Source organism: Lagenorhynchus albirostris, chromosome 15, assembly GCF_949774975.1.
Source record: "Lagenorhynchus albirostris chromosome 15, mLagAlb1.1, whole genome shotgun sequence".
Taxonomy (NCBI): domain Eukaryota; kingdom Metazoa; phylum Chordata; class Mammalia; order Artiodactyla; family Delphinidae; genus Lagenorhynchus; species Lagenorhynchus albirostris.
In genome coordinates, this window is record NC_083109.1 from 52,653,558 (window position 1) to 52,679,535 (window position 25,978).

The following is a 25,978-nucleotide window of genomic DNA, read 5'->3' on the forward strand; positions in this document are numbered from 1 at the left end:
GAGAAGACCTTACACAGAGCAGGAGCCAGTCCTCAAATATCCCATGAGCTGCAGCCACCTTAAGAATGAGGTGTCATATGACTATGACAGGGCAACTCTGGCCTGAGTTCAATCCTACATAAACTTCAGACTCAATGTGGCAAAACGGTAATTACAAGCAGGATTAGCAACAAAGGGCACAGAAGCAATTTCCTTGGGTTTTCTGTACTTCCCCGGTTCCATACCTCATTTCCATCCAGACGATTCTGTCCCTACTTCCAGGGTAAGAGCTCCATTTAAATAGGGCTGGGATCCACTCACCAGGCTCAACCCCACCACAAATGGGTCCTGCACAGGCTGAGAAAAGGAAAGGATGGAGCAGCTTTCTGAATGTGGAAGCCAAGCGCTGCCCGCGGCCATGGTGCTCTGCCCAGAACTGCTTCACAGCGAGCCGGTTCTGATCCCACCCCTGTCGTGAGCAGACCCCCTGGGTGGGGAGCAGGAGGAGGGCTTTTGCTTTAAAAGTGGTGGCCGAGGGCTTCCCCGACCCAGAGTGTGCAGGCCGTGCCCAGTGGGGTCCTGCTCAGCCCCTGGCGGGGGAGGCGGCCCAGAGTAGCTGAAGCACTAACGGACACCTTCTCATCCTTTTGCTGTGCCCTCTGTGACCACACCCCGCCCCCTCAGCCTACTGCCCTTCCCCAGACAGAATGACCCGGCAACCCTCCCCAAGACACACACGTTTCCTGATAAATAAATAAATAAATAAATGCAACCCTTGGATGTTTATTTTGCGTTTCCTCTCAGTTAAGTCAGCTTCCAAGACAAGCCCCTCCGCTCCAACTGGAAGACCCCTTGGGGCGGGAGCAGAATGAAAAAGGGCTTTTAGATACCTGAGGCCTGGGTTCATGAGCTGTGAGGCCGGTAAGCATTTGGAATCTCGGCCTGCACGAGGAGAAAGCCCTAAAGCTGCTGGGTGTGGGGGGCGGTGGGTGCAGTCACAGCCCCTGAGGGCCCGGCTGGCCTGGAAGGCGCATGTCAGGGGACACCGGTGTCCTGGCTGATGGCCCTCTACGGTCCTCAGCCTGCACCCCCCCAGCATCCCCGCCCAGTGAGTTACTGGCACTTGATCTCAGATTCATGAATGCAAGTGTGTGTGCGTCTATGTGTTTACATAGAAAGGTCAGGTCACTGGAAAAACACTAGTACGTATACAGAAAAAAAACCTCAAAAACATTGTATTAGCAAAAAAAAAAAGTGTCTCGTGAGAAAAAGCAATAAAAATAATATTTTAACCACAGCTTCTGTTTTAACGTCCACCACCACCCAGCGCCACACCCTGGCCGCACCTTCCCTGGACTCCAGGCCGCGCCAGCCCCTGAAGGCACTTGTTCTCCACACTGCCAAATGGTCACACCAAGGGGGAAGAGGAAAAAAACGGATGAAGATGAACCCTGAATAACTGTGATCCACACAGAAGTTAGGGCTGCAATGACCACAGGACACCACGTCCGGGGACGGGAACTGTGGAACCTGGACGGACAGAGCACCGCGGGCGGTGCTGGGCCGCATCATGCCCTCTTTGAGACGTTGAGCTTGGTGAGTTCATTGGCTTCCTCCACCCCTGCTTCTTCACAGTCGCTTTTCTCTATGGCTTTGCTGAACCTACACCTTTCTTCGGCTTTGATGGGCTCCTTCCAGGGTTTCTTAGAAGACGGGTGAGTGTCCCTGGCCTGTGTGTTGTTCTCGGAGCCCAGGGACACCTGGTCCGGGTTCTGTACGGAAGGCACCAGGTTGGTGATCTCGTCCGTGGGGGAGCGTCCGATGCTGCCGTCCACCTGGACTCGGATGTCGGGGGAGATGGAGAGCTGGTGCTGCGGCACCATCCCGTTGTCTGTGCACTTGGGGTACAGGTAGGTCTTCATCTGGCCTTTGCCCTTGACGTTCACCGTCCCTCTGTAGTCGAAGTCGTAGCCCATCTTGCTCAGGACGCGGTAGCTTTCCTCGCTGACCTGGATGCGGCACTCCACCCCCGTGGTGTCCATCCTGCTGGCGATGTTGACCGTGTCTCCCCAGATGTCATACAGCAGCTTGGTGGTGCCAATGACGCCTGCCGTCAGGGGCCCATGGTTGAAGCCCACCCTGAGCTTGAAGTTGAACCAGAGCATGTTATTGTTGAAGTCGTCCACCACGCGCATCATTTCCTTGGCAAACTCAAACAGGATCTGCAGGTGCTCCTGCGGGTGGCTGCCGTCACGGCACTGTGTGGCGTTCAGCCCCGACGCGGCCATGTACGTGGCCCCAATGGTCTTGATCTTCTCAATGCTGCTGTAGTCCGGCTTGCTCAGGAGCTCGTCGAAGTCCCCGATCAGCTCGTTGAGGACCCGGTAGCACTCCTTGCCGCCCTCGTAGTTCTCCTCATAGAACTCGCTGAAGTTGACGATGCTGGCGAAGATGACTCCTCCGTTGTCGTGGTTCTTCGAGTAGGTCTGGGAGACCTTCAGCTGCTCGGCCACGTGGTAGGGGATGATGTTTCTCAGCAGCCAGTCGGCCTGGTCCCTCATGCTCTGGATCTTAGTGCGGTGCAGGTCCGCCTCCACGTCCCCGTGGTAGTGTAGGCGGTAGCTGACTTCGAATTCTCGATTCAGGAACCAGACCAACAAGAGCAGGAGGAAGAAGACAAGAATCACCTCCTGGCCGATCAGGCTGGCTGGGCTCCTGCTGTCGTGCGGCAGCGAGGCGTTGCACGGATTCCTCTTGGAGCTGGAGAGGAAAGAGAGGACAAAGGATGTGCCTTCTGAAATGCATCTTTAAGGGAAAGGTTACTGCCCAGTGCTTCCAGGTTCTGAACCAGCCCAGCTAACCAGCATCCTGCACAGAGTTTTGTGCAGCTCAAACCTTCAACCACCTGCAGCTGCAGAGTGACCTGTTTCTGTTTAGAAAGATGTGGCGTGATAAAGAGTCACTCTTGTAAGATTCCTGTAATGAGTGCTTTGTACTTGCTTTGTTTTTCAGAAGTCTTTAGCTCCTTGATTTTTAAAATCTTTTCTTTTTTCCCAACTTTTTATTTTGAAAAATCTCAACCTTACAAAAAGGTTAAGAGACTGGCAAAACAAACATTTGTATACCCTTCTCCTGGATGCAACAATTGCCAACATTGTGCTACTCTGCTGTTTCCCTCCGTCAACACAAACTGCACACGCGCACACACACTCACACAGGCATACTTTGCTGAACAGTCTGAAAGTAACCTGCCACTTCAATCCTGAAGAGTTCAGTACGAATCTCCTAAGAAAAAGGACGTCTCCCTATGGAATCACACCACCACTGTCACACCCAAGAAATTTCATGTCCTCTGATACACTCTGATATAATTCCCCTGCCCCCTCCCTCCCACCCGCCCTGGGGTTAGTTCTGTTTTGCCGAAGTCATTTAAGATAACTTAACCATTTTTAAAAATAATATAAAATGTATACTTTTAAGAGTAACACACCGTAAGAAACTCAAACAGTATAAACAATGGAAAATAACTGTCTTTCCTATGAGGTAACCTTTCTGTTGCGCACTATTCTAACACACGGCTGTGCTGTAACAACCAGTCCCCTGCAGAGGGCGATCAGCTGTGTCCATCTTTGACTACTAGGAACGAGGTTACAGTGGATATTCCCGAGTGTCTTTGTGCATATGAATGAGCCTGTCTGTGGGATAAACTCCTGGAAGTGGAACTGCTGAGTCATTTAAAATACACTTAGAATTCCGGTAGAAATTTCCAAACTGCCCTTCTAAGGGCTGAGCCCATTTCTATTCCCTCTGATGACCAAGTCTACTTGGTCTGTTCTACGGTTCCACAGTGCCGAAGGGCCACAGCTTGGGATCCCAGGACTGAAGATTAGCGTGGGCAGTCTCTTCTAAAGTTTATTCTTTAAATATAATTTTTTCCACTTAAAAATACTACATACTCATCATATAAAATTTAGGGTGAAAGTAGAAAGAAAAAAGATTCACCCATCATCACACCATCCAGAGGCGATCACTGTTAATGTTTGTTGAATTTCCTTCTCATCTCTCTTTTATCTGTTTACAACGCTGTGATTGCTCTGCTCATGTAAACTGTACCCTGATGTACTCTAAAATGCACAGAGCAGGCCGCTAGATTTTACATAACAATGGTCTGGGTCACTTATATGAATATAATTATACATGGAACAGATGGACCCTGAGTTTAGAGAGTACCATGGCACAGAAAGCTCAATTCTACCATCAGAGTGTTTTTTAATGAATTTTAATGTTACCTGTACTTAGGCATATTAAAAATAATGAAACTGACCAATCTGGTCATAACGCCTTCCATGAAACACAGTCACAAAAGCCTGGCTTTGGAGTAATGATGCCTGGACTGTGACCGGGCTGGCCCCCCACAGAGCTCTGAGAGCCTTGGGCAGGTCACACCATCTTTCAGGTCTCAGTTTCCTCACGAGTAAACTGAAGATGGGCTGGAGTATTGCTAAGTCTCTACCAGCCTAAGGGTCTGTGCAGAAAGGGCCTGAGGCTATGTCTGTAGAACCAGCAGGGTGCCCTAGGCTGGCATTGGGGAGCTTGGATTTGGGGAGGGTTCCCACCAGTCCTTGATGAGAGGGGCTCACTGTGCCTGGACTGTTCGTACAAACAATGTGGTTTCTGCACCTGCCCTCCTTCCGAAAATCTGGAATTTTGGTACATGCCAGGCAAAGGGCGCCTATGTGACCAGCCACCAAGAAAAACCCTGGAGTCTCTGATGGGCTTCCCAGGAGGGTGTTTCACACGTGCTGTCACAGCTCATTGCTGGAAGAATTAAGTGCATCTCATACGACTCCACTGAGAGAGGACTCTCGAACGCTGGCGCCTGGTTTCCTCTGGACTCTGTCTCATGCACTTTTGTTCTCTGCTGATTTTGCTCTGTGTCCTTTTGCTGTAAGAAACCACAGCCACGGGTACAACCATGTGCTGAGTCCTGAGTCCTCCAAGTGAATGATCAGACCTGAGGGTGGTCTTGGGGACCCTGACAGAGGTTCTATGACTTAATGCCTAAGAACCAGGAACCCAGAACAGCCTCTATGGCAAGATGCACCACACTTCACTCATTTATTTTGCCAACTGTCATTTAAACAAATGGCAGTACTTACTATGAATCTCAAGTACTAAACAAAATAACTATTTTAGATACTAAAACAGATCTATGTCCAGCCCCTCAAGCCCTCTTGTTGGCTCAGAGTAGGGAGAGAATCTGGAGGGAGTGAGTCTTCTCTACATGAGCCCATCTCCTTGGCTTAGGAGTTGACCTTTCCTCCGGTTTCTCCAAAGTGATAACACTGAGGAACAGCCTCTTTATTAGGAGACGTCACCAAGGCTTAAGGTCATTCTAGAACCAGGCATTGTAGAACCCGGTGGTAGAACTGGGTGGCGTTGTCTCGGTTTCCTCAATTGTGCTGTAGCTAAAGCCGGCAGTGTGGCCTGAGCCTGGGATGGGCACAGGCCAGTGCCCTCTGGGTGGAGCAGAAGAATACGAAACGTGGGCAGGTGTGACAGGGAAAGGGAAACAACTGCACTGCTTGCTTTTACCTTTGCTTAAAAGGAAGGGTCCTAATGCACAGGCTGACATGTTGTGCCCAAGGGGCTGCCTTGCAACAGAAGATCTGTAACCAGCGGGTGAGAGAATTATTTCCACTCTACAACCTGTACTTCTTATCCTACTGCAGAAGGAACAAGGAAGGCGATGGTTCTACTCCTAAATTCAAATAGTAAAGGGCAGTCCCAAAAGGAGGAATTTTGTGACTAAATGCAAGAGATAACTTAATAGATGGACAAATGGAAGTCAGAGTAAAAAACAGTATAGTTCATTATCACGGAAAAGAGGGATTACAAAATAGAGAAAAACGGAAAACAAAGACCACTCGTCCTAGCCAGCTCAACGTGGCATGCATTAAAATTTTGGTATATTTCCATGCCATTTAAAATCTACGCCTAGGATGGGGGCGGGATGCACCAAGAGGAGGCATAAGGGGGGCTTCTGGGTAATGTTCTATTTCTTGGTCTGGGTGGCAGTTAAATGGGTGTGTTCACTAGTGAAAATTCACTGAGCTGTCTTCATGATCTGGAGGCTTTTCTGTGTATGTGTTATACGTCAAAAGAAAGTTAACTTAAAAAAAGATATTAGGTGTTTTGCTACTAAATCTTATAATTGTCAATCATACACAGAAACATCTGTATTCTGTTTTTGTTCCATTGTCACTTTAATTCTCCTTCCCAACATCTAAATGTCCACAGGTATTTAATTTTTTAATTGTAGAAACAGAGAAAAAATCATCACTCATCATTAGATCGTAAGTATTACATATCTTACTTTTTTTTATATACAATGAAATACCTAGCTGTAGCTATAAGACCTATGTAATTTCACATAATAAATGAAAAATGAAAACCATAAATGCTTTCCACATTGCTGCATTTTAACAGTTGTAATATTTGGGTATATGTATCATAATTTAATTAATTTCTTTTTTACTGACAACTGAAGTTGCTGATGAACTTTCAATATTATCAATCAGATGTTCAATATTTTGGGGCATGCAGCCTTTACCAAATGCTGAATTATTTCCTCAGCAGATAAGCAAAAACAGAATTATTAGTTTAAAGGTGATGGACATTTTTATGACTATGTTTTATAGATTGCCAAATTACTTTCCAAAACTATTGTACCATTCTGAAAAGTAATGAGGCATGGCAGAAAAAGCATGGCCTGGTAGTGAGGGAGGCCAGGGTCTGAACACTGCCAGTGTCCATAGGCAGGTTCCTTCTCTGAGCTTCAGCTTTCTTATCTGGAAAATGGGGACAAAGTTACCTAATATATCAGGTTACTGTGTGGATTAAACAAACCTATATTAAACACCATCAATTCATATATGTGCCACACCCTGGCCTACACTGGGTATTCACATGGTAACATTTTGAAGGTATGATTTGAAGATCAGAAGGAATTCTGTAGTTATTTAATAGTGCAATGACTTGTGTAGTAGCCTATTTATCTTCTACTACATTTCCTCTTTTGTGATTTTTTTGGTCTTTTATCTACACAGGTCTTAATTAGCTCTTTACATAACAGTCTCACAAATATTTTTTTCAGTCTGCTTTTATCATCCCCTCGGTCAGTCTTATTTTTTTGTGCGTGTGGTTCTATTTATTATTTGTAAGATTGGAAAGTTATCTCTGTCTTAGAAGCTTGAGAACTGCTTAATTTTATTTTTTCTAGATGTTTATATAGTTTTATATAATTTAAAAATTTTTGACTTCAATTTATTTAGAATTAATTTTGATGTTTATAGTAAAGCAAGGGCCCAACATTTATTTGTTTCAAATTTCTAGTCGGTTATTTCAAAATATTTTAGGGAATAAATTTTCTTTGATTTGTGAGATCTCCTTTGTAACATTCTAATGTCTTATATAAAATTAAACCAAATCTAACACAGGAAACCCTCGCTTTTTGAAAGTTCGCTTTTCACCGCTTTGCTTTGATGAAAGACCTACATTAGTACCTGTTTTTGCTAATGAAAGAAATCTGAAGGGGATTTTTGCCTTTAGAAAAAAAGGCAAAAAGCAAAACTAACGTTCAGCATTTGTTTCGCAGTGAGTGTTACAGAGGCAGCGCCATCCTGAGAGGCAGGAGCGGCCCCGCCAAGCTCCTTCCCTGGAACCACACTGAGAATCGCAGCATCAGCCACCACAGCTCTGAACTGTGTCTGTAAGCATCTGTGCTTTACCTCAACTTACTCTGTGCCTCCGTTAGCAAGCTGTGTCCTAACGGAACTGCTTCTTCACTTTTTGGCTTAGGAAAGTTTTCACAGGAACGCTCTACTTTCAGAGAGTGGGAGAAACCTGCCTATGTCTTTTTTGAAAAAAATTAATTAATTAGGCTGCACGGAGTATTAGTTGCAGTACTCGGGATCTTTGTTGCCATGTACAGGATCTTCAGTTGCGGGATCTGACCAGGGATTGAACCTGGGCCCCCTGCATTGGAAGCATGGCGTCTTAACCGCTGGACCACCAGGAAGTCCCCTGCCTATGTCTTAACAATTATTCATTTTCCCAAAGATATTATAAGTATGAACTGATATTTTAACAAATAGATATCTTCCACTTACTCTTGTAAGAATGCATATGTTGTTTCTTTAATTCAAGATACAACTGTTTTTCAGGAAACTTAGAAATAACCAGCAGTAATAATACAGTTACACCCATTTATTCAGATATAGGCACAATGTTAAAAGCTTACCTGAAATTCTGTACTGCATCCAGGTGTGAAATTACTATGGAACTGAAATTAAAATGCACAAAACTATTATTATAAAAAGCAAAAAGGGCATTATACAAAGCAATCTGAGAAGAGTTTAAATAAAAACAACTTTCCTATTTTTAAGGTGGAGATCAAGGTAGAAAGTTAAGGATAGTAAATTTCTATTATAATTTGATGCTGTGTGTTAATGAAGAATGACAAAATGGTAAAGACAACAATGTAAAAGCCTTTATATCAGCTGTGGAAAGTAGGCACAACCACTAAAAAGCGAAATCAAGGAAGAATCTCTAAGGACTTCATTTTGCTGTTAAGGACTTATCTATGGTGTCGTGTCCTACAGGCTAGAAACTTCAGTCACGTTCAAACAGCAAAGTCTACTGACAAAGGATCAATGTCAAAAGGCCCCGCCGGAGGCGTTGGCAGATTACTTACTGGAGAAGCCGGACTTTGCTATTGGTGATGCCCAAAGCAATCAAACCCCAATTTTAAGGCATCAAAACCACACCTAGCTAAAGACCTCTCTCTTGGTGCTTGGGAAGGTACCCAAGACACCCAGCCCCATTCTCTCCACATGCTGCACAGCTTCCTCTGGGGTCATGTTACCCAGCGTCCACTCAGGCCCACAAATCACCCAAAGCTCTCCACCCGGGGCAAGTGCCCTGATGCTTCGTCCTTCAGGTCCCCCAGCCTTGCTCCCTGAAAAGGGGACGTTGCAGAGCACCTGTGAGCAGCTCTCCTGGGCAACAAAGGCCAGTGTGGGCTCAGAGTGGCTTTTTTGATTACAGGAGGTATTAAATGACTTCACAGAAAAGGAAAGAAAAACAAGAGCTACACACAAACTGTCCTCTTCTTACCCTTATCCAGACGTGACTGTGACACTGCTGTAACCCACGTGTCTGTGTCTCCCCAAAGCTGGAAGAGTCCCCCCCGCCAGCTTCACAGGAGTTGAGTTTATGTTTTGTCCTCCCCACATGTTCCCTACGCTGGGCTCGGCTCAGCAGTGACAGGGTGGACAGGCTGAAAAGATTCTGCGTGAATGCGGGTGTACTGGGTCCAGCAGAGATTCAACCGCCAGCCCTACCTCAAGACCTGCTATTTGATTTCTAGGTGAAAAGGCGATGGATGGGTTTCCTATCGCTACGGCTCTCTAGATCCAAGTGGAAAAGGCCCGCACCAGTGACTAAATGACACTGTGAATGGCTGATGGAGTATTTGTGTTGGATCTAAAAGGTTAAAAGTCAGACTGTTGAATTTCATGCTCTTGGGAAAGAGCTTTATAATGACCATAATTCCAAAAGGCTGCACCTTCAGAAAGGAAAAATGACACTTTGTTTTGCTTAAAGTAATTTAACTATTCATTAAAGTTTCCTTTCAAATGCTGAATGACATTTCTACTTCCTTTTTGATCTTAATTTGCAGAGAACTTGAATATCTTTCATGTGGTTATTATTTCATTAAGTAAACTGAGGAAGGATACTCACCCTGTCCATTACTGACCACTGCTTTGGTAATACCCAAAATGCACTATGGCAATTTTGTCTGATATTGAGACAACTTGGACCACTTTCTACTTTTGAGCAATGGTTCTTGGCAACAGTAATACCATTCCTAGGGGGCATTTTGGAAACACTGGGGGTCCCTCTGATTGTTTGGGGAGCCAGGAATGTTAGATGCCCTGCAAAGCACAATAGGGAAATGTCCCATGTAATTTTGAAATATCCTAACCTAAACCCACTGTAATTTTAAATAAATGATTCTTTAATATGTGCTAACATAAAACATAAGCAGTTACAAAAAAGTCCAACATTTAGGAGAAGTCTGTTACAGAAACAGAAGCTTAATGGCTTTGAGACATTCCCCTGAAATTTCTGAATAAATTACTCACCGTGTGCACTCTGCTATCCAAGGTATCATCGTATTTCCAACTACATATTTAGTTGAAAAGGTTAAAAGCCACAAAACCAGTTGCAAATGTGCAACAGGTAATTTCAGACTCATTTTTTTTTTTTTTTTTTTTTGCGGTATGCGGGCTTCCCACTGCTGTGGCCTCTCCCGTTGCGGAGCACAGGCTCCGGACGCGCAGGCCCAGCGGCCATGGCTCCCGGGCCCAGTCGCTCCGCGGCACGCAGGATCCTCCCGGACCGGGGCACGAACCCGCGTCCCCTGCATCGGCAGGCGGACTCCCAACAACTGCGCCACCAGGGAAGCCCTCAGACTCATTTTAACGCTAAGAACCAAATGTGATTTAATTTGTAGAACACATGAAAGGTAGGGGTCTTACTGGATTTCATTAACAAAGGATGTTTCAAATATAGCACCTATCACTGCCATCCTCTATATTTTAGTTTTTAAATTCTTTGTAGCACAGCAGTAAGAACACATCCTGCCCCCAGGGGTCTTCACAAAGCTCCTGTTTCTCTTCCCCACACCATCTGTGAGAGGGCTTTTTTTTTTTTTTAAAGATTTTGTTGTTGTTGTTGTGGACCATTTTTAAAGTCTTTATTGAATTTGTTACAATACTGCTTCTGTTTGATGTTGGTTTTTTTGGCTGCGAGGCATGTGGGATCTTAGCTCCCCGACCAGGGATCGAACCCGCACCCGCTGCATTGGAAGGCGAAGTCTTTACCACTGGACCGCCAAGGAAGTCCCCGTGAGAGGGCTTTGAAGGCCATCTGAGTACCAGGGATGGAATCCACTCTTCAATATGTGGAAGGATTTCAAGATAAATGATATATTTCCAGTGATTCATCATTGCCCTAACGTTTCCTGTTACAACATGGAGAACTGTTATGACATGATATTTATGAATAAGGCCAGGTCACTCGCAAGACCATCACACTTCTTCATTTCCTCCACTTCAACACTCTGTAACCTGTCTCGGCACACTGGCCCTACTACAAAAGGTTAGGACCAGCTTCCTCTTTTCATTTTTGTGTCACCTATACCTCTATCACTTCATTTTCTTGATAGTCTTGTATGAAACGGCTTCTGGTCCTACTTTCTTAAATTCAAACTTCTTCATCATAAGTACAGTCGACCCTCTGCGTCCATAGGTTGTGCATCTGCGGATTCAACCAACCTCAGACTGAAAATATTAGGGAAAAACAAAATCCCAGAAAGTTCAAAAAAAGCAAAACTTAAACTTGCCACATGCTGACAACTATTTACATAGCACTTACATTGTATTAGGTATTATAAGTAATCTTGAGATGATTTAAAGTATACAGGAGGGCATTAGTAGATTATATGAAAATATTCATATTATGCCATTTATAGAAGGAACTTGAGCATTCTTGAATTTTGGTATCCAAGGGGTGGTCTGGGAACCAATCCCCTGCAGATACCGAGGGACAACTGCGAGTTCAAGCGTGTGACTGCTGCATGATGTCTGCTGGGGATGGTCACCCCAGGATGTCTGCAGGCAAATATTCAATACATATAATGTTATTAAAGTTATTTTCTTTTTCTTTCGTTTGTGTATTACTCTTTGGGCATTTCATCAAGTTGTTGACTTTATGTATGCTGAAAGCTCTTTCATGTTGTGACAGGAAATGTCTGTTCGGGTGGAGTGCATTAGTCCTGACGAGAAAGTGCAAGGGACAGACACAACTCAACAGCAAAATCCAACAATCTGGTTAAAAAATGGACAGAGGATCTAAATAGACATTTTTCCAAAGTAGACAGAGATAGCCAATGGGTACATGAAAAGCTGTTCAACATCCCTAATCATCAGGGAAATGCAAACCAAAACCACAGTAAAACATCACCTCACACCCGTTAGAACAGGTATTATAAAAAAGACAAGAAATAGCAAGCGTTGTTGAAGATGTGAAGAGAAGCCTCGTGCACTATTGGTGGGAATGTAAATTGGTACAGCCACTATGGAAAACAGTATGTAGGCTCCCCCCAAATTAAAAACAGAACTATCATATGACCTAGCAGTTCCACTATTAGGAATATATCTGAAGGGAACAAAAACAGTAACTTGAAAAGACATCTGCAACCCCATGTTCATTATAGTACTATTTACAATAGTCAAGAGGGGAAGCAACCTAGGTGTCCATCAATGGATGAATGGATAAAGAAGATGTGGTATATATACAATGCAGTATTACTCAGCCATAAAAAAGAAGGAAAATCCTGCCATTTGTGACAACATAGACAGACCTTAAAAGCATTATGTTAAGTGAAATAAGTCAGACAGAGAAAGACAAATACCGTATGATCTCAGTTATATGTAGAATCTTAAGACAAACAAAAACCCCCATGAACTCATAGATACAGAGAACAGACTGGTGGTTGCCAGAGGCAGGGGTGGGAGGTGAGTGAAATGGGTGAAGGTGGTCAAAAGGTACAAATTTCCAGTTATAAAATAAACAAGTCTTGGGGAAGTAATGCACAGCATGGGGACCACAGTTAATGATACTGTACTGTATATTTGAAAGTTGCTGAGAAAGTGACATGTTTTGTTTTGTTTTTTGGCCATGCAGCATGGCTTGTGGGATCTTAGTTTCCTGACCAGGGATCGAACCCGCACCCTCGGCAGTGAAAGCTCAGAGTCCTAACCACTGGACCGGCAGGGAATTCCCCCAAGAGTAACTCTCAAAAGTTCTCATCACGAGAAAAAAATATTTGTGTGGTGATAGATGTTAACTAGACTTACTGTGGTGATTATTTCACAATATACACAAATATTAAATCATTACATAGTGCACCTGAAACTAATATGTTCTATGTCAATTATATTTCAATTAAAACAAAAAGAAAAAGTGAGAAGGAGAAGAAGAAAGGTGGTCCTTCTGTGGAGGGCACAGTGCACGTACCTGTCTGGGCAGAGGGAGACGTAGAGCAGCAGCAGGGGCCCGGCCCCGACGACTGTGGCCAAGGAGGACCTCATCCAGGAGCTGAGCTGGCAGAAGTTACAGTAGTGCACCACGGTGATCAGGACAGCCGAGCCCGTGAACACGGTGGACTGCAATGAGGGGCAGGCTCGGTGAGGACCCCAGGCCCCCTCCTTGCCACACGGGCTCACCTGCCTTCCCTCCAACTGGGCACCCCGAGAGCAAACGACACGCTCACTTACCTGTCCTTCTGTTTAACAAAATATCTGGTGGTTTCAGGGACAGATCATAAATCATTAATTACCAGAGCTTTCGGTTACAAGTCTCACTGGCACTAAAATTCCTCTCCTGATGTGTGCAAATTGCACACGTCACATTGGAGGAGAGGAAAGGTAGACTGCCCTGGTTGAGAACTTCCACCATGTAACCAGTTACCTCCCAAAGCCTGTCCTCCAGGCACCCTGCTGTGTGTCAGTGGAAATGTGATTTGGTTTTAGGTATCAAATGCAGCCAGCCCACCCAGTACTTCATGCTATACTCGCTGGCACCAAAAATGTAATCTTCCACAGCAGGATGAATTCACTCTTTATGGGGTTTAACTTGGATGCTCCTTCCCTGATCAACAGCAGCTGATCCAGGTGCCAGTCAATTGTTTGTGCCAGTTCTTCAGACTAACATTATCTTTTTTTTTTAAACTTTTAAAAAAATATATAAAGTATAGCTGATGTATAATAGAATATTACCTTGTATCATCTGGAAACATGGGTCAGATGCTTCTTTGTAAAACGTGTAAGAAAATAACTGATTTGGGGGACTTCCCTGGTGGTGCAGTGGTTAAGAATCCGCCTGCCAATGCAGGGGACACGGGTTCGAGCACTGGTCCAGGAAGATCCCACATGCTGCAGAGCAACAAAGCCCATGTGCCACAACTACTGAGCCTGCGCTCTACAGCCCGCAAGCCACAATACAGAGCACGTGTGCCACAACTACTGAAGCCTGAGTGCCTAGAGCCCATGCTCAACAAGAGAACAAGAGAAGCCACTGAGCAGAAACAAGAAGAACTACAATCCCACAGCCTATTGAACAAAAACCACATTCACAGACAGACAAAATGAAAAGGCAGAGGACTATGTACCAGAAGGAACAAGATAAAACCTCAGAAAAACAATTAAATGAAGTGGAGATAGGCAACCTTCCAGAAAAAGAATTCAGAATAATGATAGTGAGGATGATCCAGGACCTCAGAAAAGGAATGGAGGCAAAGATCGAGAAGATGCAAGAAATGTTTAACAAAGACCTAGAAGAATTAAAGAACAAACAAACAGATGAACAATACAATAACTGAAATGAAAAAATACACTAGAAGGAATCAATAGCAGAATAACTGAGGCAGAAGAACGGATAAGTGACCTGGAAGACAGAATGGCGGAATTTACTGTTGCGGAACAGAATAAAGAAAAAAGGATGAAAAGAAATGAAGACAGCCTAAGAGATCTCTGGGACAACATTAAACACACCAACATTCGCATTATAGGGGTCCCAGAAGGAGAAGAGAGAGAGAAAGGACCAGAGAAAATATTTGAAGAGATTATAGTCGAAAACTTCCCTAACATGGGAAAGGAAATAGCCAACCAAGTCCAGGAAGCGCAGAATCCCAGGCAGGAAAAACTCAAGGAGAAACACACTGAGACACATAGTAAGCAAATTGACAAAAATTAAAAACAAAGAAAAATTATTAAAATCAACAAGGGAAAAATGACAAATAACATACAAGGGAACTCCATTAGGTTAACAGCTGATTTCTCAGCAGAAACTCTACAAGCCAGAAGGGAGTGGCATGATATACTTAAAGCGATGAAAGGGAAGAACCTACAACCAAGATTACTCTACCCAGCAAGGATCTCATTCAGCTGGAGAAATCAAAAGCTTTACAGACAAGCAAAAGCTAAGATAATTCAGCACCACCAAACCAGCTCTACAACAAATGCTAAAGGAACTTCTCTAAAGGGGAAACACAAGAGAAGAAAAGGACCTACAAAAACAAACCCAAAACAATTAAGAAAATAGTAATAGGAACATACACATTGATAATTACCTTAAATGTGAATATGGATTAAATGTTCCAACCAAAAGACACAGGCTCACTGAATGGATACAAAAACAAGATGCATATATATGCTGTCTACTAGAGACCCACTTCAGACCTAGGGACACATGCAGACTGAAAGTGAGGGGATGGAAAAAGATATTCCATGCAAGTGGAAATCAAAAGAAAGCTGGAGTAGCAATACTCATATCAGATAAAATAGACTTTAAAATAAAGAATGTTACAAGAGACAAGGAAGGACACTACATAATGATCAAGGGATCAATCCAAGAAGAAGATATAACAATTGTAAATATTTATGCACCCAACAGAGGAGCACCTCAATACATAAGGCAAATGCTAACAGCTATAAAAGAGGAAATCAACAGTAACACAATAATAGTGGGTACTTTAACACCTCACTTACACCAATGGACAGATCATCCAGACAGAAAATTAATAAGGAAACACAAGCTTTAAATGACACAATAGACCAGATAGATTTAATTGATATTTATAGGACATTCCATCCAAAAACAGCAGATTACACTTTCTTCTCAAGTGCACACGGAACATTCTCCAGGATAGATCACATCTTGGGTCACAAATCAAGCCTCAGTAAATTTAAGAAAATTGAAATCATATCAAGCATCTTTTCCAACTACAACACTACGAGATTAGAAATAAATTACAGGGAAAAAAATGTAAAAAAATACAAACACATGGAGACTAAACAATACGTTACTAAATAACCAAGAGATTTCTGAAGAAATCAAAGAGGAAATCAAAAAATACCTAGAGACAAATAACAACGAAAACACGATGACCCAAAACCTACGGAATGCAGCAAAAGCAGTTCTAAGAGGGAAGTTTATAGCAATACAGTCCTACCTCAAGAAAGAAGAAAAACCTCAAATAAACAATCTAACCTTACACCTAAAGGAACTACAGAAAGAAGAACAAACAAAACCCAAAGTTAGTAGAAGGAAATAAATCATAAAGATCAGAGCAGAAATAAATGAAACAGAAACAAAGAAAACAGTAGCAAAGATCAATAAAACTAAAAGCTGCTTCTTTGAGAAGATAAACAAAATTGATAAACCTTTACCCAGACTCATCAGGAAAAAGAGGGAGAGGACTCAAATCAATAAAATTAGAAATGAAGAAGGAGAAGTTACAACAGACACTGCAGAAATACAAAGCATCATAAGAGACTACTACAAGTAACTCTACGCCAATAAAATGGACAACCTGGAAGAAATGGACAAATTCTTAGAAAGGTATAACCTTCCAAGACTGAACCAGGAAGAAACAGAAAATAGGAACAGACCAATCACAAGTAATGAAATTGAAACTGCAATTAAAAATCTTCCAACAAACAAAAGTCCAGGACCAGATGCCTTCACAGGTGAATTCTATCAAACATTTAGAGAAGAGCTAACACCCATCCTTCTCAAACTCTTCCAAAAAATTGCAGAGGAAGGAACACTCCCAAACTCATTCCATGAGACCACCATCACCCAGATACCAAAACCAGACAAAGATACTACAATAAAAGAAAATCATAGACCATTATCACTGATGAATATAGATTCAAAAATCCTCAACAAAATACTAGCAAACAGAATCCAACAATATATTAAAAGGATCATACACCATGATCAAGTGGGATTTACCCCAGGAATATAAGGATTCCTCAATATACGCATATCAATCAACGTGATACACCATATTAACAAACTGAAGAAGAAAAACTATGTGGTCACCTCAACAGATGCAGAAAAAGCTTTTGACAAAATTCAACACCGATTCATGATAAAAACTCTCCAGAAGGTGGGCACAGAGGGAACCTACCTCAACATAATAAAGGCCATATACGACAAACCCACAGCAAACATCATTCTCAATGGTGCAAAACTGAAAGCATTTCCTCTAAGATCAGGAACAAGGCAAGAGGGTCCACTCTCGCCACCATTATTCAACATAGTTTTGGAAATCCTAGCCTCGGCAATCAGAGAAGAAAAAGAAATAAAAGGAATACAAATTGGAAAAGAAGAAGTAAAACTGTCACTGTTTGCAGATGACATACTATACATAGAGAATCCTAAAGATGCCACCAGAAAACTACTAGAGCTAATCAATGAATTTGGTAAAGTTGTAGGATACAAAATTAATGCACATAAATCTCTTGCATTCCTATACACTAACAACGAAAGATCAGAAAAAGAAATTAAGGAAACAATCCCATTCACCATTGCAACAAAAAGAATAAAATACCTAGGAATAAACCTACCTAAGGAGGTAAAAGACCTGTAGTCAGAAAACTATAAGACACTGATGAAAGAAGTCAAAGATGATACAAATGGAGAGATATACCATGTTCTTGGATTGGAAGAATCAATATTGTGAAAATGACTATACTACCCAAGGCAATCTACAGATTCAGCACAATCCCTATCAAATTACCAATGGCATTTTTTACAGAACTAGAACAAAGAAAATCTTAAAGTTTTATGGAGACACAAAAGACCCCAAATAGCCAAAGCAATCTTGAGGGAAAAAACGGAGCTGGAGGAATCAGGCTTCCTGACTTCAGACTATACTACAAATCTATGGTAATCAAGACAATATGGTACTGGCACAAAAACAGAAATATATAGATCAGTGAAACAGGATAGAAAGCCCAGAGATAAACCCACATACCTATTATCAACTAATCCATGACAAAGGAGGCAAGGATATACAATAGAGAAAACACAGTCTCTTCAATAAGTGGTGCTGGGAAAACTGGACAGCTACTTGTAAAAGAATGAAACTAGAACACTCCCTAACACCATAAACAAAAATAAACTCAAAATGGATTAAAGACCTAAATGTAAGGCCAGACACTATAAAACTCTTAGAGGAAAACATAGGAAGTACACTCTTTGACATAAATCACAGCAAGATTTTTTCTGACCCATCTCCTAGAGTAATGGAAATAAAAATAAACAAATGGGACCCAATGAAACTTAAAAGCTTTTGCATAGCAAAGGAAACTATAAACAAGACAAAAAGACAACCCTCAGAATGAGAGAAAATATTTGCAAACAATCAATGGAGAAAGGATTAATCTCCAAAATACATAAACAGCTCATGCAGCTCAATATTAAAAAAACGAACAACCCAATCAAAAAATGAAGACCTAATAGAAGACCTAAATAGACATTTCTCCAAATGAGACATACAGATGGCCAAGAGGCACATGAAAAGCTGCTCAACATCACTAATTATTAGAGAAATGCAAATCAAAACTACAATGAGGTATCACCTCACACCAGTCAGAATGGGCATCATCAAAAAATCTACAAACAACAAATGCTGGAGAGGGTGTGGAGTAAAGGGAACTCTCTTGCACTGTTGGTGGGAATGCAAACTGATACAGCTACTATGGAGAACAGTATGGAGGTTCCTTAAAAAACTAAAAATAGAATTACCATATGACCCAGCAATCCCACTACTGGCCATACACCTAGAGAAAACCATAATTCAAAAAGACACATGCACCCCAATATTCATTGCAGCACTATTTACAATAGCCAGGTCATGGAAGCAACCTAAATGCCCATTGACAGATGAATGGATAAAGAAGATGTGGTACTTATATACAATGGAATATTAGCCATAAAAAGGAACGAAACTGGGTCATTCGCAGAGATGTGGATGGACCTAGAGACTGTCATACAGAGTGAAGTAGTCAGAAAGAGAAAAACAAATATCGTATATCAATGCATATATGTGGAATCTAGAAAAATGGTACAGATGAACCAGTTTGCACAGCATAAATAGAGGCAGAGATGTAGAGAACAAATGTATGGACACCAAGTGGGGAAAGCGGTGGTGGGGGTGGTGGTGGGATGAATTGGGAGATTGGGATTGACATGTATACACTAATATGTATAAAATAGATAACTAATAAGAACCTGCTGTATAAAAAAATGAAATTCGAAAAAAAAAAGAGAAGCCACCACATTGAGAAGCCCGCGCAGTGCAACGAAGAGTAGCCCCCGCTCGCCACAACTACAGAAAGCCCACGTGCAGCAACAAAGAACCAACACAGCCAAAATTAAATAAATAAAATAAATTTTAAAAATTAAAAAAAAAACGATTTGGGACTTGAGGACACCAAGAGGGGTTGGAGAGGACACAGGTCCACCAGGGAATCTCCCCAGAGCAGCCCCTGGGCTGACCTCCCTGCCCGCTCCTCTGTCCCAGGCAAGTCTTTTAAAAAGACAAGTTCAAAGGACTGACAAAGAGTTTGCGCCTCTTTAAGGGCCTATATTTAAATTGCTGTTCCAAGCCATCAGGCTTATATTTTTAAAAAGTGATCAGGGAGTCCATAAGAGCACCGACACAAAATCACCAAGACTTTACTTACGTGTATGTTTGTCTCAAATTCGGAGGTGACATGTGAATAGACTGCGAGGGCGGGGAGGGACACCAGGATGGCCCCGATGAAATGGCGCGGGAGCCAGCCGGCTATCCACTCCAGCAGGCGCTTGGTACAAGCCATCACATCCTCCAGGAAGAACACCATCCTGGGAGCGGGGGGGAGAAAGGAGAAACGGGGTATCTGTGGGTGGGGGACCCAAAGCCAGGGCCACTCCCAACCCTGGCCTATGCTGTGGCCGCTGGTGTGGGCGGCGGGCAGAACCCCCGCCTCCTTTATTTTTGATCAATGGCAAGTAAACTGGACTCACTCAGCTCACCATACCGTATTTTAAGGTTACTTGCTGCATTCGGATAAGACGTGCTTGTAAAAGACAAGCATAGGCCTCTGTGAGTCTAAATGGAGCATTTAAGAACCAGGCAGGCAAATACTAACAGGTCCTGAAAAAGGTCACCTGTCACCTGTTACTGCCTGCTTCTAGGGAGGTCTCAAGTGGGTGGTTCAGGAGGTGTTCGGAATTTTTTTTTTCTTTTTTTTTAACATCTTTATTGGGGTATAATTGCTTTACAATGGTGTGTTAGTTTCTGCTTTATAACAAAGTGAATCAGTGGTGTTCGGAATTTTGTGGGGCTTTTTTGGTGCCTCAATGGTTGCAGGTGCTACTGGCACCAATAGGCAGGAGCTGGGGATGGGTGATGTCCTGTGATGTACAGCGAGGCTCTGCCCTAAGCCCCACATGACTGCTACACACCCCCTGCTGACGATGACTTCAGCCTACAGCCTAACTGCGTTTTGTTTACAAACAGAAAGTGGTTTCTGTATGGCAGTAACATACACTGAATTTTCCAGGAGTGCAGCTACTGGGTAAACCAAACAACATTACCCGTAGTTTTATTTGGGACACCACCAAGAGTCGTCAGCATCTCAGAAACCACATCACAGGCTCCTGGGGCTCATACCACCAAACCCGCACACTCATAACAGTCCGCACTGGGAGCTGTCATATTATCAGTGCACAAGGGCAAACAGCTGACGACTTTGGCGTGGCTGCCCAGGTGGTGATGCCCTGGCATATTCGAGGTGAAGCGCTACACGTATATTATTTTAAATGGCTTTCTTGCCATTTCTCCTTCACATTGGAGTGATGGCATTTCATTGATTGCTTCTGAAATTGTGTGTATACGTGGGCTATACTTCAGGGTAGGGATGTGGCATCATAAAACGTTTTTCATGGAGAATGGGGAGCTGAGTGTGTGGGGCCGAGAACTGCTTCTCTGCAGGAAGAATCCCTGGGTCAACAGCAGCGGGAGGTGGAGGAGAGGACACTGGGGGTCCGCCTCGGGAGGGAGAACCACGCACACAGTCCCCTCTAAAGACACCTCGGTGAGGGTGCAGGTGGGGCAGGCCCACTTCCCTTGCCTTCAAAGGTAAAAAGCCTGTCAAGGGCCTCTCGCATCCACCCAGGCGTCCACACCTTCAGTTACCAGTGTAGGTCCTTATTGACCTAGGGTCCCATATCCACCCTCAGTGGGGCCAGAGGAAATCCCCCAGGCCCCGCCCTCTCCTGGGCACCAACATCACACCAGAGGCTCAGGCAGGAGCAAAGTGGCCCCGCAGAGATGTGGGTGCGCCGGGCACAACCAGGCCTGGCATCCTCATGGCCCACAGTCCTCTGCAGTCCTTAACCTGGCTTAGGCCAGATTTTTTCAAATTGGGTCCAAAGAACAGGGAACAATCATGTAAAGGGTTCTTTAGAAAAGGTATGGAGAAAACGCTTGCCTCAGAGGGATCAAGAGCCTTAACCAGTTGTGAGCCCCGCATCGGACAGAAACTCAGGGCAGGGAGGGGAGTGATTGGAAGTAGGTACTGGCTTTTCTTTGGGGTGACAGAAATGTTCTAAAATCATATGGTGGTGATGTTTGCACAATTCTGTAAGTTTATTAAAAATCTGTGAATTGTACACTTATGAGTGAACTTATTGTTTGTGAGTTATATCACAATAAAGCTTGTTTTAAGAAGAAAAAAGACTAGGGGCCAGAGGATGCCTTGTTTTGGTCCCTTCGGGTGTCCCCAGGCCCAGGGCAGGCCCACAGAGAGTGCAGTTCATTTGGAAGTGGGTCCCAGGCAGCTTGTGGAGACATGGAGGGAGGCAGGCCCAGGGGAGGGCTGTGCTGGGGAGGAGTCACCTGCTGTGGGCAATGCAGCTCCACGCTGGTGGCGAATCTGGGGAGATGGTGAGGATGTGCCTTAGAGTTCCCTCCACTGGGAGGAGGAGGAGGGAAGGGAAGAGCCCCTGGCAGCCAGAGAAAGCCCTTGGCAAAGGGCTGAATGGGCCTCAGTGGGGAGTTGGGGGGGAAGGGAGGGGGCAGGTGTCCAGCTCATCCATTTCGAAGGGAGGGATCTTGAGTTTGGGAGTCTCAGGGCCAGACCCAAAGCTGTGGTTTCCTGTCCTGGGATGTTGGGGAGAAGTAGAAACTCAAGGTCAGGGCCCTTTACCGCATTTCTCTCCGATCCCCAGTGTGGGGCTGTCCTGCTGAGAGGACAGGGCTGGAGGAAGGGGGTGGGCCTGGTGCAAGGACCCAGCGTGAGTGGAGGCCCTGTTTGTATCAGTAGAAACATTGTGAGCTTCCTGAGTGGGGTGGGGCCTGAAACTGGGCTAGCCCTGAGGGCCCAGCCTCCCAGAGGGACTCTGCTGTCTCTTCGGACACTCTGTCCATTTTTAAATGGGTTGACTGTCTTTTTATTATTGAGCTAACATTCTAGATATTAGACCCCTGTCACAGATATGATTTGCAAATACTCTCTTCCATCCTGTAGGTTCTCTTTCACTTTGGGGTGAAAAGTGATGATGGTGTTCTTTGAAACATGAAAGTTTAAAATTTTGATGAAGTCCATCTTAACTATTTTTTCTTTGGTTGCTTGTGCTTTCCATGTCGTATCTAAGAAAGCGTTGCCTGATCCGAGCTCATGAAGACTTGGGCCTGTGCTTTCCTCTAGAGGTTTATGGTTTCACCCTTACATTCAGGAGAGGCACCTGCTGATGTGCTGGCAGCCCCTTACCAGCTGTACCCTGTACACCTACCTCTTCTTTCTCTGCCTTGCTTTCTTATTCCCTATCTTCCCACTTTCTCTCTTTAAGTATCTGATTTGGGAGATCAGCAGACTAGTTGGTGGCATTAGGGCTGCAGAGGACAGTGACCCACTGGTAAGGTGAGTGCCCACCTGTGCTGAGGGCCCGTGTTGGTGAGAGAGGAGCCAGTGAAGCAGGCTGGGGGAGGGAAGAAAAGAGGACCGTCCCCGAAATGGGTTATGGAGACAGCTGGCTGTTCCACCAGCAGAGGGAGCTAAAGGCTAACAGCTGGGCAGTGCTGCAGGTGGGCCTTTACCTGACAGAGACCACGAGGGACAGGATCTCCAGAAGCAGGGCTGCTCCGAAGACCACCAGGGCGGCCGGCGGGGGTGGCATGGAGGCGGCCCCATACTTCAGGAAGCAGGTAATGGAGAGAATCAGAAACACTGTTGTTGACAGAAACACATCCAGGAGGGAGCTGAAGGTGGCACTGGCAAAAGTCTTCACGGGAGAATTCTTTATAACCTGTTTGGGGGGGAGTGTGAACAGATGCTGCTGGATGTATCCTCCTGGAGAAGTATAATCCAGGCGGAAAAAACAGCAGATGCTTGCTGAGCACTTGCCTCCTGCGGACCAGGTACAGGGTGAGTAGTGCTTCAGGCAGGCCGTCTCCTACCCCACCTAACAGTGAAGAAACTGAGGCACAGAGAAGTGAAGAAACTTGTCCAAGGTCACACAGCAACTGATTACAAACCAATTAAGTTCTCACAGGCATGTGACGCCCTGAGCCTGAAAGGCGAGCTATCGACAGGCAAAGTCAGTGACTCTGCGTCTGTAGAGACAGTAACAGGAAAGCCACATGCTAGAAGCTTCCACTGAACGCTGGGTCCCAGGCTCAGGGTGTGTGAAAGCTGGCTTCATACAGAAGTAGGAGGTCAATAGCAACAGTGACAGCAAGAGCCTGCTCTGGGCCTGGACGCTGTGCAGGGCTCGAGGGCAGGCATGAAACAACCCCCTTGGGGGCTCATGGCCTAATGGTGGGACAGACAGGAGTCTGAGATGGGTGGTGTCATCAGTGTATCAAAGCAACATGCACATCATGTCAGGAAATCATGGGAAGGAGGGAAAAAATGACGACAACGCCAAAGAGTCTGAGAGAGACTTGTTCCAGGCACCATGTGGACCCTTTGGGGGCACGACCTCAATCGATGCTCACACAGCCCTCAAGGAGGAAATGCTCCCAATCTCAGGGCACAGGCTGGGACGCTGAGGTGAGGTGGCCACTAGAGGTCACACAGCCAAGGAGGAGCCCGGCCAGGGGCTGTGGCATCTTGATCATGTCACCTACTGTCCCTGTGCCTCCATTTCCTTAACTGGAAAGAGGGATAAAATGGGACCCTGCGCCTTATGGGTGCTGGGGATGCTTAGATGGGAAGTCACAAAGTGCAGCGGGGGCCTAATGTGGGGGCGGCTTGGAGCCTCCCACCGTTCCTGCATCGCTCCCATCCTCACCAGCTGGCCCTGTGGTTCAGGAATAGCGTCCCACCTGCACCCCAGGCCTCCGGGCTCATTTACTCCCATTACCTACAACTCAGCCACGTGACCTTTATACAACACAGTCTGATAGTGCCAACTCCTGTTCTGGATCCTTCAATGGCTCCCCTGGCCTTTAGCATAACGTCCACAGTGTGGGAAGCTGTCATCGGGTCCCTGCCCACCTGCCCCTTCCACCCTGTCTGCCAGACAGAAGCGCCCACAGCTCCCTGGATGCACCCAGGCTCTGTCTTATCTCCAAGGTTAGGTTTGCAGGTGCTGGCCCCTCTCTGGAACGTTCCTTAATTCAGTTAATTGCTAGTCCTCCCACTAACACGGGCTCCTTCTGGGCCCTCGACCTGGGGTCGGTGTGCTCTGCGGCCATTATGGGGCCCCTGTGTCTGGATTCTCATTTCTGCCGGGTTACTGCTTCCCTGTGAGTGTCTGTCGACGCTACACCCCAGCCCCAGGAGCAGGACCCGGCGGTGCAGACGCTCAGTGAGCATTTGGTGACCTGTGCCCTCTGCTGGGGAGGCTCTGTACTCAGCACCGGGAGTGGGTGGGAGCTCCTGGCCCTGAATCAGGCAGGTGCCCAATCCTAGCGATGGGATCTTGGCCGCTCGGCCTTTCCTGGCCTCGGCTTTCTTTTGGTAAAATGGGGATAATCATAAGCTTCCTTGAAGGGTTGCTGTGAGGATTAAGGTTGGTGTTTTGCCTTAAAGGCACCAACCAACCAACTCCCAAGTCCACAAGAGTGAGCCTCGCCTGGGGTATTAACGGTATTCACCACCCAGGAGGCTGACGAAACTCAACCCCACAGGCATGAACTGCCCTGTCTGGTTCACTAGGACTCTCGGGGTTGGTCAGGGCCTGGATGTAACAGACACTGAGGGATGATCTGCTGGATGAACAAATGGAGTCGAATGAGAAATCCTTCTGGCTCTGGGGTTGGGAGGGTATGCATTTTTGACCTTGGAACACTAAGCTGGGTTAGATTTGGGAAAAATGCAGGGAGCTGGCTTCTTGGAACTCAAACCAGGCTCTAGGTTCTTGTATTTATTCATCGTTTCCACCAAGCCCTACTGAGCACTTGTGGGTGTGGGGACTGGATGCCACGTAGAGTGGAGATGAGAGACAGGGTCCTGCCTCCCAGAGTGGAGAGTCCAGGAGGAGGCATATGATTCAACAGTCCCACAAGAAGAGATTACAAACTGGGATGCAGCTGCGGAGAAACAGTATAACAGAGGAAAAAATCCAGTCTGGGGTAAGGGAAAGTTTCTTAGAGGAAGTGATATTTGGGCTGAGAGTTACAGGACAACAGGAGTTAAGGCAGGGGAGGGGCGGTAGAGGAGGGCTCAGCACCAAAGCAGGCGGGAGAGCCGAGCAAGGTGAAAGCCCTCTCAGCTCTTGTCCCATTTCAGTAGGAAGAAAGCCGACAGGGAACAGGGGGAGAAATCCTCCTTGAGAACAGAGAATAGGTGGGGCTGGAGTTTCCCCCCTCACCCCTCTCACCCCGTACGAGGCCTCCAGGGGCTGGAGCACGGCCAAGGGCGCCTGGGGATGCACCAGCTGCAGAGCAGAGGGACTGGGAGACGACAAGCCTGGGTTGCTGTAGAGATATTTGGGATTTTCTCCCTTGTGAAGATAAATTCACATACAGGTGAAATTTAGGGCTTACAGACTGTGGGAAATCAATATGAGCCGTCAATTTCCTGTC

General features: G+C 45.2%; 1 protein-coding gene across 1 annotated transcript in view; it reads right to left on the reverse strand.

Moving 5' to 3' along the window:
* Positions 1–746: 746 nt before the first annotated feature.
* ADCY9 (adenylate cyclase 9) overlaps positions 747–25,978 on the reverse strand; it is a 130,593-nt gene continuing 105,361 nt past the window's right edge. Inside the window, exons 7-11 of the mRNA XM_060122697.1 lie at positions 23,045–23,253; positions 19,647–19,806; positions 13,126–13,274; positions 8,282–8,323; positions 747–2,739 (exon numbers count right to left, since the gene is read on the reverse strand). Coding sequence (XP_059978680.1) covers positions 1,548–2,739; positions 8,282–8,323; positions 13,126–13,274; positions 19,647–19,806; positions 23,045–23,253 — 1,752 coding nt within the window. The 3' untranslated portion in view covers positions 747–1,547. The remainder of the gene's footprint in view (positions 2,740–8,281; positions 8,324–13,125; positions 13,275–19,646; positions 19,807–23,044; positions 23,254–25,978) is intronic.